This window comes from Anolis sagrei, chromosome 3, assembly GCF_037176765.1.
Source record: "Anolis sagrei isolate rAnoSag1 chromosome 3, rAnoSag1.mat, whole genome shotgun sequence".
NCBI lineage: Eukaryota > Metazoa > Chordata > Lepidosauria > Squamata > Dactyloidae > Anolis > Anolis sagrei.
The window spans coordinates 194,885,103-194,900,058 of NC_090023.1; the positions used below are offsets into that span (position 1 = coordinate 194,885,103).

The 14,956-nt window shown below is 38.0% G+C and overlaps 1 protein-coding gene across 3 annotated transcripts in view; it reads right to left on the minus strand.

The window, feature by feature from the left end:
* MKI67 (marker of proliferation Ki-67) overlaps positions 1-14,956 on the minus strand; it is a 30,280-nt gene that overhangs the window by 684 nt on the left and 14,640 nt on the right. For 2 of the 3 annotated variants that reach the window (XM_067465789.1, XM_067465788.1), the window contains exons 10-16: positions 13,578-14,100; positions 13,016-13,134; positions 11,819-12,014; positions 11,200-11,310; positions 8,086-9,347; positions 7,594-7,663; positions 478-5,394 (exon numbers count right to left, since the gene is read on the minus strand). In XM_067465789.1, the coding sequence (XP_067321890.1) occupies positions 478-5,394; positions 7,594-7,663; positions 8,086-9,347; positions 11,200-11,310; positions 11,819-12,014; positions 13,016-13,134; positions 13,578-14,100 (7,198 nt within the window). The remainder of the gene's footprint in view (positions 1-477; positions 5,395-7,593; positions 7,664-8,085; positions 9,348-11,199; positions 11,311-11,818; positions 12,015-13,015; positions 13,135-13,577; positions 14,101-14,956) is intronic. The other variant, XM_067465790.1, reaches the window with a different exon arrangement.

Here is a 14,956-nt window from a genome sequence, read left to right on the forward strand (position 1 = left end):
TCTGGGTGTGAATGCTCTTCAAATCCCACACAAAAAATTATGCACACTAAATATTAATTATAAATGAGCATAACTCTAAAGCACATTGATGGGTGAGCATTTTGCTTATTTGCATTCCTTGCTTTGATATTTCTCCCCTCTCTGTATAAAAACTATCAGACTAGGACCTCTCTACCTGTCACTCACTCACAATCCAAGCCAGACTAGTCAGTATCATCATTATTTAACACTGAAAGTTATAATGAACAAAGCTAAAAAATATTTTAGAACTAAGTTCAAGTGTAATGAATAATTGCAAGTATAATGAGACTTAGTAATTTTGAAAAGAACTAGAAACTTTCTTTTTTAAAAACCCAACTCTTTAAAGGATGGATGAGCAATTGGATGGCTTCCACAAACTTCCTTAAGTTGGGAGTACCTTTCTAAACGTGGAATGCACTCGGTTGCCTACCCTACCTCTAAAGGATGGCTACATACCTTTCTTAGATCTTGTTGATTTACTTTCCGTAACGAAACCTTCAGAAACGTCCAAAATATTTGTGCTAGTTTCTGAATCATTCTTAACTTCTTTTCTTCTGCCCGTTCTGGATGAATTCTTTTTTGCCACCTGAGCTGGTAATTCAGAACTGTTATTTTGATCATTCTGAGAATTGTTCCTTTGATCAGTATCTTTCTGCAAGGTATTTCCTTTATGAAATGTTTGCCCCCTCCTACATGTCACTTTTTTACTGGGAGCAGTATTGTTCAGAACTTCCTGTTGATCATCTTTTTCTTTTAGAGAAACACAGACAGCTGATTCAAATGCATCAGCTTTTTTTCTGCCTCTTCTGTACTGCTTCTCATTTACTATTTTTTTCTTTTTCAAATCCTTTTCCTGAAAAACCTCTTGAGTAGCTTTGTTGTTTCTTCTGACAGATGTGGTAAATTCCACTATTTCATTCTTATTTCTACAACTTTTTGTTCGTTTATTTTTCCCAACATTTTCATTGGCTGTTTGATCTTTCTCTGATGATGGCAGAGTGATGCTTACTTTGAGAGAAGGAAGTAGTTCATCAGGAGAAAGAACATTCCGTTCCTCCCTCTTCCTCTTTGATTGGTTCTTTTTTTCAAAACCTGTTTCTAAATGCACAGGTTTATCTTTACCTGATCCAGTGTTTCCACTATTTCCTAGTTGTGAATTATTTACTGTTAATGTTTCACAGAGAACTAATTGTTTTCTTCTTCCTCTTTTGGATACATTTTCTTCTGGCAAAACTTTACATATTTTTTCCTCTTTGTCTTTATCAAGCAATACAGGAGCTGAGCTGGTTGTATTTATGTTATCAACTTTTCTTCTTCTGCCTCTACGTGATAGAGTCTCACTATCTACAGTAGCTGCAGTTTCCAAAACGCCAATTCCTTGTTCTATTGCCGCTTTACTTTTGATTGATGGAGACAAAATTAAGCTATTATTTTCAAGGGGAGAAAAAAGTGACACAGGGGCAATCTTCCTTCCTCTTCCCTTTTTTGTAGATGGAGCATTTTTGGCAACAGTATTTTCATCTTTTGTAACAGCCGCCTCTTTTGTCTCATGTTCTGTCAATGCTTTTTCATCAATTACTTTTTTCTTGCCTCTTTTTGGTGGGTCCTCTTTTGCTATTTTAAATCTTTTGGATGGGCTGTGCTCTGCGGGAACCTCTACATTTTCCACGGGCATCCCTTGGGTTCCATAGGCATTTGCATCATTTTGTGTTTGTTTCAATGAACATTCGTTTTGGGCAGAATTGAAACTGTCTGTTTTGTGACTTTCTTCACTGAAAGCAGTATCTTCCTTTAGCACAACTCTTTTCCCTCTGCCCCGTTTTGGCCGATTGTTATCTATGCTTATAGCTAAATTGTGGTCTTTTTCAGCTGCCTCTTTGCTGACATGTTCTGTTAAAGTTTCTTGAGAGATGGCTTTTCTTCTGCCTCTCCTGGGAAGAGACACTTTTGCTTCCACTTGACTGCTTGATGGACTGTGATCTCCAAGAGTCTGTACAGTTTCGCTGGGCACCATTTGACTTTCAAGAGGTGTTTCTCCAATTTGAATTTGTTGCAGAGCTATTGGCTCTGCTGTTGGAAGACTGTCTTCTTGGACTACAGGAACAGCTCCTCTCCTTCTGGTTCTTTTTTGTTGATTCTCATTTACGGTGCCACCCCTATCGTAGTCAATTACTTCCGTTGCCTTTCTACTGTCGTGTTCTGTGGAGGTGTCATGAGAAATAGCATTCTTATTTCTGCCTCTTCTGGTTGGATTCTCTTTTGCCACCTTTTGCTTTCTTGCTGGATGTTCCTCTGTAAGAGTTTCCATGCTTTCTACAGACTCCTTTTGAGTTTCATTATGAATTTGTAGCAAGGAACATTCTCTTTCAACAGAGCTGATCCTGTCTGTTTTGGGATTCTCTTTTACAAGAACAATATCCTCCACAGGCAAAGGCATTTTGAACGTTGGGGCAGTCCTACCCCTTTTTGGTTGATTCTCTTCCTTGGTAACATTCTGTTTCTTCATGTCAGCTGATTGTTTGCTGTCATGAGAAATGTTTCTTCTGCTTCGGCCTCTCCTGGGTGGACTTTCTTTGGCAACATCTTGCCTTTTTAATGGACTGTGAACTACAGGACTTGAAATGCTTTCCAAGGAGACCTTCTGAGTTTCATTGGGACTTTCTTCAACTTGAATTTCCTGCACATTTTTTCTAGGGGAAAAACCAGCACTAACTACTGAGGGGTGTTCTTTTGTTAGAGTACTGTTTTCAAAAGACAACTTTATGCCTTCCTTTTCTTTGTCTCTGCAAGTCTCAAATGTGCGCTTCCCTTCTGAAAGGGTAAAGCAAAGTTCTTGTGATAAATTTTCTACTGGAATATCTTTACATATTTTTTCCTCTTTGTCTTTATCAAGCAATACAGGAGCTGAGCTGGTTGCATTTATGTTATCAACTTTTCTTCTTCTGCCTCTACGTGATAGAGTCCCACTATCTACAGCAGTTACAGTTTCCAAAACACTACTTCCTTGTTCTATTGCTGTTTTTCTTTTGATTGACGGAGACAAAATTAAGCTATTATTTTCAAGGGGAGAAAAAAATGACACAGGGGCAATCTTCCTTCCTCTTCCCTTTTTTGGTTCATTCATTTTTGTTGATGGAGCATTTTTGGCAACTGTATTTTCATCTACTATAGCAGCCTCTTTTGTCTCACATTCTGCCAATGCTTTTTCATCAATTACTTTTTTCTTGCCTCTTTTTGGTGGGTCCTCTTTTGCTATTTTAAATCTTTTGGATGGGCTGTGCTCTGCGGGAACCTCTACATTTTCCACGGGCATCCCTTGGGTTCCATAGGCATTTGCATCATTTTGTGTTTGTTTCAATGAACATTCGTTTTGGACAGAATTGAAACTGTCTGTTTTGTGACTTTCTTCACTGAAAGCAGTATCTTCCTTTAGCACAACTCTTTTCCCTCTGCCCCGTTTTGGCCGATTGTTATCTATGCTTACAGCTAAATTGTGGTCTTTTTCAGCTGCCTCTTTGCTGACATATTCTGTTAAAGTTTCTTGAGAGATGGCTTTTCTTCTGCCTCTCCTGGGAAGAGACTCTTTTGCTTCCACTTGACTTCTTGATGGACTGTGATCTCCAAGAGTCTGTACAGTTTCGCTGGGCACCATTTGACTTTCAAGAGGTGTTTCTCCAATTTGAATTTGTTGCATAGCTATTGAGTCTGCTGTTGGAAGACTGTCTTCTTGGACTACAGGAACAGCTCCTCTCCTTCTGGTCCTTTTCTGTTGATTCTCATTTACGGTGCCACCCCTATCGTAGTCAATTACTTCCGTTGCCTTTCTACTGTCGTGTTCTGTGGAGGTGTCATGACAAATAGCATTCTTATTTCGGCCCCTTCTGGGTGGATTCTCTTTTGCCACCTTTTGTTTTCTTGTTGGATGCTCCTCCGTTGGAGTTTCCATGCTTTCCACAGACTCCTTTTGAGTTTCATTATGAATTTGTAGCAAGGAACATTCTCTTTCAGGAGAGTTGATGCTGTCTGTTTTGGGATTCTCTTTTACAAGAACAATGTCCTCCACAGGCAAAGGAATTTTGAATGCTGGGGCAGTCCTTCTACCCCTCATTGGTTGATTTTCTTCCTTGGTAATATTCTGTTTTTTCATGTCCGCTGATTGTTCACTGTCATGTTCTGCACATACTTCATGAGAAATGTTTCCTCTGCTTCGGCCTCTCCTGGGTGGATTTCCTTTGGCAACATCTTGCTTTTTTAATGGACTGTGAACTACAGGACTTGAAATGCTTTCCAAGGGGACTTTCTGAGTTTCATTGGGACTTTCTTCTACTTGCATTTCCTGCACATTTTTTCCATGGGAAAAACTAGAACTAATTACTGAGGGGTCTTCTTTTGTAAGAGTACTGCTTTCAAAAGACAACTTTATGTCTTTCTTGTCTTTGTCTCTGCAAGTCTCAAATGCGTGCTTTCCTTCTGAAAGGGAAAAGCAAAGTTGTTGTGATACAACAGAAGCTTTAATTTTGCTCCTTCGTGATGTATTCTCTTTTGCAGGAGAAGTCAACTTTTTAGAAAATGCACTCATTTCTTCTTCAGGGATACCATCATTATCTCCAAGAACACATTTGTCTTCAAGAAACATAGAATTATTTTTCTCAAGTAGGAAGCGAACTTTTTTCCCCTTTCCCCTAATTGCATTTTCCTCAACTTCTTCTGTATTATTTTCCAAAGCTTCAGTTTTATATAGTTTAGATGCCACATATTTAGTACTTCCACTTTTATTTTCATTAATAACTGTGTTTAATATTTCATTTTCTGTTTTTATCGGGGTGGCTTTTTCTCTTGCATTTCTGAGGCATATCCTGTTTCTGGTGCTTTCCATCTCTGAAGGTTCAATTTCTTTATTTTGTATGTTGCAATCTGTCTCAATTGAATGTTTGCTAGATTCATAAATACTCTGCTCAACATTGCTATTGTTTTTTTCAGATCTGTCTGATTTCGCTCTTTGTGCACTCCTTGTAAGCTTCTGCATCTTCCCTTTTTGTTTCGGTGTTGTGTTGGACTCATCTGACTTTCGTTTCCTAGTTTTTCTACCTGAATCCAATGATTCAGCTATTTCTTTATCTTTAGAACTAAGATTTGCAGTTTGTTCTTTTAAAAAATTGGTTTTGTTTGCATTTGGAGACTCGGTTCCATCTTCCTGGTGGCTTTTTGGCATGCATTCAATTTCTATAGCCTCTGTTTTTAATTCATTCAGTAGGTTGTCTTTAGGTTTGAAATCACATTTATGTTCTTCACTTTCTGTTGTAAAAGGAAATTTTATTTCAGTTGAATCTTCCAGATTTGTTCCTTTCTTTTCAAGTTCATTTTCCAAAGAGTCTAAAATAAAGCATGTTCAAGATTATTCTCACATGACTATCATGGAAAGGCACATCATGAAGGTACTTTTATTATTCAAAAAGTATTGAGAGGTTGTACTTGGTAAAGACATTTTTTTACTAAAGAAATATTTGTGTGCATATGTAATTATCACACATTAGTTACAACGTTTACTGGTGGCAAACAATTCTATTTTACAGTACAGGTTGAGTTTCCCTTTTTCAAAATGCTTGGGACCAGAAATGTTTTAGAATATCTTGTTCGCACTGGAGAAGACTCCCCAGGTATTTCACAGGTTTTAAACAGGACAAAATAGTAGTGGATTTCTTATAGCAATATAATTCTTATCCAATGTTATAAATATAAATGGATATCTAGATCACCAGGCTAGCTTCAAAATCTTAGGTAGTAAGTTCTACAGAGCCAATGGTCAACCTGAACTTTTGAAGAAGTTCCTATTCTAGCCTCTCACAAAATTGCATTATGGTTATTGTTCATTATTTTTTGTAAAGAAAATTCCTCAAAACCAATTTTATCCAGATGGAGACAAAATAAACTTATATTGAAAGAAAAAAAAACAAAACAAAAGAATACAAGTCTCCAATTTATCCTGCAAATGGATAAAATACAGATTACTCAGCATGTTATAATCTAGACAAACACTCCCTAACGAAATAAACGAGACTTAAAATATTTAAGAGCTAGATTGTATTTGTTCTTTCCTCCTAGAGATCACCATTTCGGTCAAATACTTTATTTTCTATGAACAAGCATTCAAATTAGTGATTACTAAACAACTAGGAGATTAACATTGGGCCTTGTGTGTTCAAATTGCTATCTACTAGGCCTGGGCGGTTTCGTTTTGTTAATTCGTAATTCGTTAATAATTCGTTAATTTTTCCAATTACAAAACGATAACGAACCATTCTGGAGCAATCATTAAAAAAAACGAATTTTTAAACACGTTTTGTAAATGCTTCGTATTTCGTTATTGTATTCGTTTCGTTATTGTTCTGAGGTCATTTCGTTATTATTTCCGCATGTCTGGGCCAGTTTTATGGTTTAATTAGTGAAAAAAAATTATAATATCACACCAACAGTCAAGAACAGAGGGAGAGGGAAACTTCAGAAGTTTTTGGAGGTTTTTTAGCGTATTTCGCGGTCGCGTCCGCCATTAACGAATCGATTCGTTATTGTTTCGGAAATTGATTCGTTAATTTTTTACCATTTATGAAATTTCGTAAATATCGAACTTTTTAAAAGGAAAATTTTGTAATTATTTTAAATATCGAAACAAAAAAACCCCCCAAATACAAATCGATTTTAGAAACAAATTTTTGCGTTGTTACCCAGGCCTACTATCTACAATGAAGCCTTACACTTATTGCCCAATATGCATAACACAGCCCAACCTATCTTGGCTTTTAGGCCTGTTCCTGCAGTTATTTGGGGGATTCAGGCAATTGTATTAGACCACATCGCCTCTAGTTTCTTAGATATGGTTATCATGATTTTCTATAGCTGAGCAGTTGAAGACTGATATATGGCATATGTTCTGTATTTGAAAAGCTAGAGTTTTTAGGGGGGAACTTAGCAGGTTAAATATATCTAGAAAGAGAGGGCTAACATTTGAGACACCAAAATGTGATTTCACCAGTGATTCATACTATGCTTCTCAAAAATGATAGTCCTAGGTGCTGTCCAGGTACATATGGATTGATGCAAACATTAGATACCATCATACTGCAAACATTACAGTTATAGAAGTTTCACTGCATCCTACCAGAAAAGCAACAATGAACAAGCAGGAATTCAGTTCCTCCTCTGTAGAAGATGCTTTTAAAAAGCTATCATCTCTATCAACATAGATCAGTGGTTCTCAACCCCTGGGTCTCCAGATGTTTTGGCCTTCAACTCTCAGAAATCCTAACAGATGGTAAACTGGCTGGAATTTCTGGGAGTTGTAATTCAAAACACCTGGGGATCCACATTGAGAACCACTGACATAGATGGAGGGAGCAATATGCCCTGTCCACTCCAGGGAAACCAAGTAAATTAATACGTAATAGGTAGGTCTGTTTGAGACTTTTGAGGTCTAAAGCTGCTTTGAAAATGTCTACTTACAGTTCTAGTTACTTCTTCTCTTTTAGAAAGAATATTGTAAATTAAACATTTTACTGAAATAATATTTACACATACCAGAATTCTTTCTGGAATGCATACAAAGTCCACGATCTTCTTCCACATTTGCAGTTTCAAGTATTTCATCCTAAAAGTTAAGAGTAGCGCACATGAAAAAACTATAGGTCCATAATAATCTATGTTATTGTAGTATTATGCATAGGTTACACAAGCATAGCAGGCTAAAGTGCATATTACATTCCTCCCCTGTTCAGTATGATAATGGGAATTAAAAATTACAATGTTAATGATTTGCCTTACTGAAATTATTGGTGTGCTTTCAGAATAAAAACCCCACACTCAACATTTTGACAATAGCAACAAGTTTTTTTTAAAAAAAAAAATCAGAGCAGAAAGACACTACTGTAAATTATTCAGTGTTTATTTACAGTAACTGTTCTGACAATTGCATAAAATAGATATAATTTCACTCATAACAGAAAATACGTAAGCACTCACTTATGAATCACAAAAGTCACAAAACCTAATTTGTTCAAACAGAGTACATACCTTATGTTCATCAGAGGCATTGAAAATTTCTTTGACACCTGTGTAATCTATTTCAAGACTCAACGAACTCTGTTTAGGCTCAGCCATAAGCTTCGGTAACCCAAAGAAGTCATCAACTGGCAAAAACCTCTGCTTTGGTGTCTTAAATAATTGCCTAATGCCAACCAGATCTTGCACAACTTCAGGTCTTTGCTTTGGTGTCCTCAACTGTCTCTGAATTTCTTCCAAATCTTCTAGAGGTGTCACTTTTTCCTTGGGTGTCTCATCGGCATGTTTTTCCATAGGCTGGATTATATGTTCTTTCTTGGAGCTCCCCAGTGATGCTAGTTCTGGAGTGGTGATCAACTTGGAACAAATAATATCATCTGCTATAAGGTTCTGGTTTTCCTTGGGTGTTTTCAACAGACTCTTGATGCCTGAAAACACCTCAGTGGGCTCTAGGTTTTGTTTGGGAGTCCTCTTGACCCCTGAGAAAGCTTCAACGGGCTCTGTGTTTTGCTCCGGTGTCTTCAAGAGCCTCTTGACCCCCGAGAGAGCCTCAACAGGTTCTGTTTTTTGCTTGGGTGTCCTGAAGATCCTCTTGATCCCTGAGAGAGCCTCAACAGGTTCTGGTTTTTCCTTGGGTGTCCTGAAGATCCTCTTGACCCCTGAGAGAACCTCAACAGGTTCTGGTTTCTCCTTGGGTGTCCTCAAGAGCCTCTTGACCCCCGAGAGAGCTTCAGTTTGCTTAATTTTCTGCTTGGGTGTCCTAAAGATCCTCTTGACCCCTGAGAGAGCCTCAACGGGCTCTGTTTTTTGCTTGGGTGTCTTCAAGATCCTCTTGACTGCTGAGAGAGCCTCAACAGGTTGCGTTTTTTGCTTGGGTGTCCTCAAGATCCTCTTGACTGCTGAGAGAGCCTCAACAGGCTCTGTTTTTGGCTTGGGTGTCTTCAAAATCCTCTTGACGGCTGAGAGAGTTTCAACAGGCTCTGTTTTTTGCTTGGGTGTCCTAATGTTCCTCTTGACTTTGGAGACCTCCACCATGGTTTCCGATTTTTGTTCTGGATTTTTATTTTCCAATGCTGGTGTACCCTTTACAGATACTGGTAAACTATTCTTCCTTACACCAACTTTCAATCTACTATTTGCTTCTCTGGGAGTCATTTGTAAATCATCTTGGCCAAGACATGCTTCTTGAGACATTTCATTGAAGAGGGATACAATATTTTCATTGCAAAGACTTTGCTGATTTGTTATGTTGAAAGGTGTGGTTGATGCCTCTCCTATGAGAGATAGGAAAAAGATAATTTGACAAATTAGAGATGGAAATAAAGTTTTTGATTACTGCTTGCATCTACCAATTTGCATGCCACCACCTAAGGTTGTGAATGCACTATCATCTCCTTGTACTGAACTCTCATCCCATCCAACAAAGCATTGGTTGTCACCAGTAGATAAAGATATTGCAGCACATGTTCCTTTCTCTTACTCAGTATAAGCTTCCAACAAGAAAATACTTTGCTAAGCAAGTAGTGTCTTTCCTTGGCCTGTGTCCTGCTAAAGCAGTGGTTCTCAAGCTGTGGGTCCCCAGATGTTTTGGCCTTCAACTCCCAGAAATCCTAACAGCTGGTAAACTGGGAGTTGTAGGCCAAAACACCAGGGGACCCACAAGTTGAAAACCACTGTGCAAAAGGGTAGCTTTGAAAATACCTCATGTGTAAAAACGGAACAATATTCCAGGAACAATATTCTCAGATCTCATCCTTAATTCCCTGGAAAGCAGTCAAATTAAACACACTTTTTCTCCAAGAAGATACCCACAAAGTTTACACATTCAGGGGATAACAAATGAAGACCCTTATTTATGGATGTTCCTAGGTTAAACTTCTATGGAACAGGTTTTAACAACACTATTTTTGTACCACCATCTCCCTGAAGGGATTCAGGGCAGCTTACATGGGGACATGCCTGGTAAAACAGTTTAAAATATAACACAGCAACATTTAAAACAACATAAAACCATTGAACAAACAACCAGTAGCCTGACATGGTAAACAAATACTGAGCTTAGGTGGGCGGGCTGGTGCAACTGAGTTTCAAGGACAGGTCTGATGGATAAATTGCAGGAGCCAGGTGTTAAGTTAGGCCCAGGAGGGAAATATGAAGTTGGGAGTCCAAAACACCTGGAGGGCCTAAGTTTGCCCATGCCTGTTTTACACAACGCTTTAGCAACTCTAATCTATCTCACATTCCTCCAGTCCTTGCTCCTTTTTGCTCCCTCCTCCCATCTTTTTTTTTCTAACTTTGTAAAATTCAGTTTCTGCTCCCAGTACTACTGTTACATACTGTACTGAAAATGAAACTCTTTTCTAGAAAAACATTTATCTCCACACTATAAGTGTCCTGTCACATCCTTTAAACATTCCCAAAAAAATATTGGTCAGATAGATGGGATTATGCTAAATTGAGAAATAAAATATTCTTCTTAGGTCTGGCTCTGTATATTAGGGTTACCTTCCAGTCTCCTGGATTGCATGGATCTGTATTCAATATGTAAGATTATTGATCCACTATTGTGATTTATTTACTGTAAATCATCTTTTAAAGTATTCAAATCATGAGATAAACAGTACACACACCTGAATTCAAATTTTCATGGCTAAAATGCAAGAGGATATGCTTCTTTAACACTAATAGCATAAACTCAAAAAACCTTTTTCTACAAAATGACCTAGATATCAGAATGAAGTGAGGAAAGTCTTTACAAGTATTGTTTGTTAAAAGAACAATAGGCTATCTGATTTGTGTATTGCCAGTCAATTACGACTGCTACAATGCTTTGAAGAGGAGTTACGGGGCAAAGAGTACAAAAGAGGCTTGGCTATGCAACTGTAATATAATGTCAGATAAAAAGTGACAGATAGAGTGCACGGTAGACTTTGGATTGATCAGAACTATGTTTGATATAAGAGGGAAAACTGTCATAGAAAAATGGCAGCTTATTTCATAAAACAAGTTGTTACATGTTTAATGTCTGTGTACGCAACTTGGGAAAGGTTTTCAGTCTCACAATACTTGTCAACAGATGATTTGTGGCAAACCAAATCACTACATAATAGCCCTAAATATATGTACCAGATTTTCCCGGAGAGCACATTTCTGAGATGTCTTCTGATAAAGTTGTTTGAGCAGAAAGAGAATGCTTTTGGTCTCCTTTCAGTGGAGTCTTAAACATCTCAGTCATCCCTGCAAAAAACATTTAAAAATCAGTTGATTTTCATGTATTTAAATGCAAACCAGAGCAAGAGAAAGGTGATTATAAAAGAAGGTTGTGGACATTCTATATCATTTTTGTTGCAAAATAGGAAGCCCCCGGTAGCACAATGGGTTAAACCCTTGTGCCAGCAGGACCGATAGGTCGCAGGTTCGAATCCGGGGAGTGACTAAACACCGAGACAATCCTAATTAACTTGACTATCTCACCAATCAATAGCAGGCCCACACTTACCATTGAAATACTGGAATGCTTATGTTGGTTAAAATTGTTCTTCATTTTAAGTATATCTTTTTCTCATGTGTTTTGCACTACAAGCAAGGTATGTGGAGTGTGCATAAAAATTCGTTCATTTTTTCCTCAAACTATGGTGTCGTTCCCCGCTCCCCTGACCACCACACAGTCTGAGGGACCGTGAACCATCCCTCTCCTTAAAACCTTTGAGGACTCCTGCACTACACCTTTCTCGTAATAGCTTACCGGTAAAACTTTCATTTAGGTCATGCTGTCGCTTCAAGGGATAGTTGAAGATTACTTTCGGGACTTGTGCAGCTAGATTCATTATGCTGGAATGAGCTTTTCCGATCAAAATTGGAGCTGGAGAATTTGCATGACCTGTAGTAGTAAACTGACCCTTGGCTTTTCTTGTTGGTGTTCTCAGTGTGGAAATCTTTTTCTGGAAAATGGATATAACAAAAACAAAATCTTTGCAATCTGACCAAAACTGTAATTGGGTTGATGTATTGGGTTGATGTATTTCTATGTATTTTATGCAGGAAACAGTCCTGCACTTTCAGGTCTTGCAAACCTATATTTACTGCAGACCCCTGGCATTATTTCTACTGCGAGCTGTAACTTCAAGAAGGCAAGAAGGTGAAGGTTTCTTTACTAGTAGCGACCAAGACCTTAGCAAACATCTTTGCTAAGCTACGTTAGTGCTGATTGCAGCACCACACCCTCTCAGTGCATTTTTTTCATTACTTTATTCTTAGAAACTGAAGAGCTGCCAATCTTTCATTGCCATTTCTGATTATGATTTATCCAGGCTCTACAACTGTATCTATCAAACATATTGTGTATATATGTATGTTCCAATACGTCTTTAAGTTGTGTTAACATATGAATTTTCATAGTTTTGTTATGCAAGGAATATTCAGAGGCAGTTTTGCCAGGACCATTATTTCAAATTTACTCCATGGCACCCAATTATTGGTTGGCGGCCTCTCAATCAAGTACTAACTAGAGCTGGTCCTGCTTAGCTTCCAAGACCAGATGGGAATCTGTTGTCTCAAAGACATGTAAATATATTTGTTTATCATGTCGGAAGAGAAATATGTTGATAATAATTCTCTATTCCAAGACCCAGTAGGTTCACATTTTCAACATTTAAGATACATTAAGAGCACAAGGAATAGTGGGTGAAATGGACAAGCAGAGATTATTCTAGACATTTCCCAATACACAGTTTAACCATTCTATGATCCTGAGCATTTCGGTAAAAATCTGGGTGAAGCCATACTGGGGAATCTTCTAAATAAAAATTCAACACAAATTTGGAATGATTTTCCCCTCTAGAGTTACCATTAATGAATTAATCATACATTGCCAATCCTACTTGTAGAATCCACGAAACCTAAAATATAGAAAACACATTGTTTTGACAAAATTGAAACATACCTTTGATTGTTTTGTAGGTTTCTTCTTCAGTGATCTTTTAACATCACATTTTGTTCTGGTCACCTTGGCCTGTGATTTTGGAACACCCTGTTTCACTACTTCAGCCCAAGATTTTGCAACTGGAATGACAATGAAAACTGCCTTTTATTTTCTAATTCCATACCACCTAATCTGTACTACATCTTGTTTTTATAATACTATGCATTTCTTTCAGGTCAAGCATTATTTTGTTTATTTATTTACAACATTTCTACCTCACCTTTCACACCCCAGAGGGGACTCAAGGTGGCTTTACATACAGGCAACAATTTGATGCCCTAAAACACAATGTACACCTAAATAAATATTAAAATAGAATTTAAAAGTACATTAAAACATTTAAAAACAATACATTAAGAGTTAAACATGTAGTCCACAAGCGTAACCTGGGCGTTGTAACAGACATGATGTACTTACAGATATTTAATAAAATGCTAGAAAGCAAGTTATTACTTCTCATTATTTCTTTTAAAAACACAGTTTATGGAAAAGGAAAAGTCTGCTAATAACAATTGGAACAAACCTATCAAGTTGGCTTCAGAAGCACCACTTCGTCTTTTAGAGTGAACAGAATCCATTGTGCTGCTTCTTCTATGCATGGAGCTTCTCTTTAGAGAATTTTTTTTGCTTCTTCTTACTGAGGGATCAGCTTGAGATACCACACCAACAGCTTCAGATGTCTTTACATAATCAAAGTCCTTATTCTGATGGATTTGTGTGGTGATGGAATCCCCTTCTTCAGATGATGGGCAGGTAACATGAGAAATGGAAAAGCGTCCTTTTCTTTGGGTTATGCCACATGACATCTCAACTGGGGGCAATGGGGAAGGAGACCTGCGGGCTGCAGGAGAGGTGGATGGGGACCTGTGGGCTATGGGAGTGGCAGCAGGTGATCTTCGAGTTGAGAGAGCGGTGGTAGGGGCCTTGGGCGAGGTGGCAGGAGACTTTTGAGTTGAGGGTGAGGTGGAAGCGGTCTTGGGAGAGGTGGCAGGGGACTTGCGGGCCTTGGGTGAGGCATTTTTCATCATAACAGTTTTGTGCTGCTCCTATTCAAAAGACAGAAAAGAACAAATGCTCAGAAATACAAGGAAAACGCAGATCAAATGTGCTTAAAGCATAACATAATTTAAGAACAAAACTCAGATTTTAGTCCTTCCCTTCCCTACTCATCTCATAGAATTATGGAAAAGATAAATAGAATAACTTTGTGCTAGTCAGTTTAACCCGATATCCAGATTTATTAATTATATTCATGTCCAACTCTATTTCTGCTCATAGAACTGGTAATAATGATGACATGCTTAGTTAGGTATCTTAGTTTGTAACTGTTTGATGCTCCATCGCAACCTAACAATGGGTTTATTTCCAGGATAGTTTTGGGCCTTTATAATTACACATTTCATAAATATTACAAAAGTACAATTCTATGAATTAATCAAATTAGCATCTTTTATATATTTTACAATGTATAAAATACATTTTATAGTCTGCATCACAGCTGGAAATTCTTCAGCTACTTGGGGTTTCCAGGCTGCACCTCCTGGCATCCCTTTCCATAGCCTATGTAGACTAGGGCTGTTGGGAGTTGCAGTGTAAAAAACATAAAGTCAACCTGTAATTAAACTTTTAGAGCTAATAAGAATGGCAGACATTTCCACATCTCAAATTTTAGGGACTTGACAATTCCCTTTTTAGGGACCTGACAATTCCTTGTGTGTGTGTGTAAGGAATGACTTGAGAAAATGCAAGTCATTTCTGGTGTGAGAGAATTGGCCGTTTGCAAGGGTGTTGCCCAGGGGACACCTGGATGTTTTACCATCCTGTGGGAGGCTTCTCTCATATCCCTGCAGGGAAGCTAGAGCTGACAGATGGGAGCACACTCCGCTCCCCGGATTCAAACCG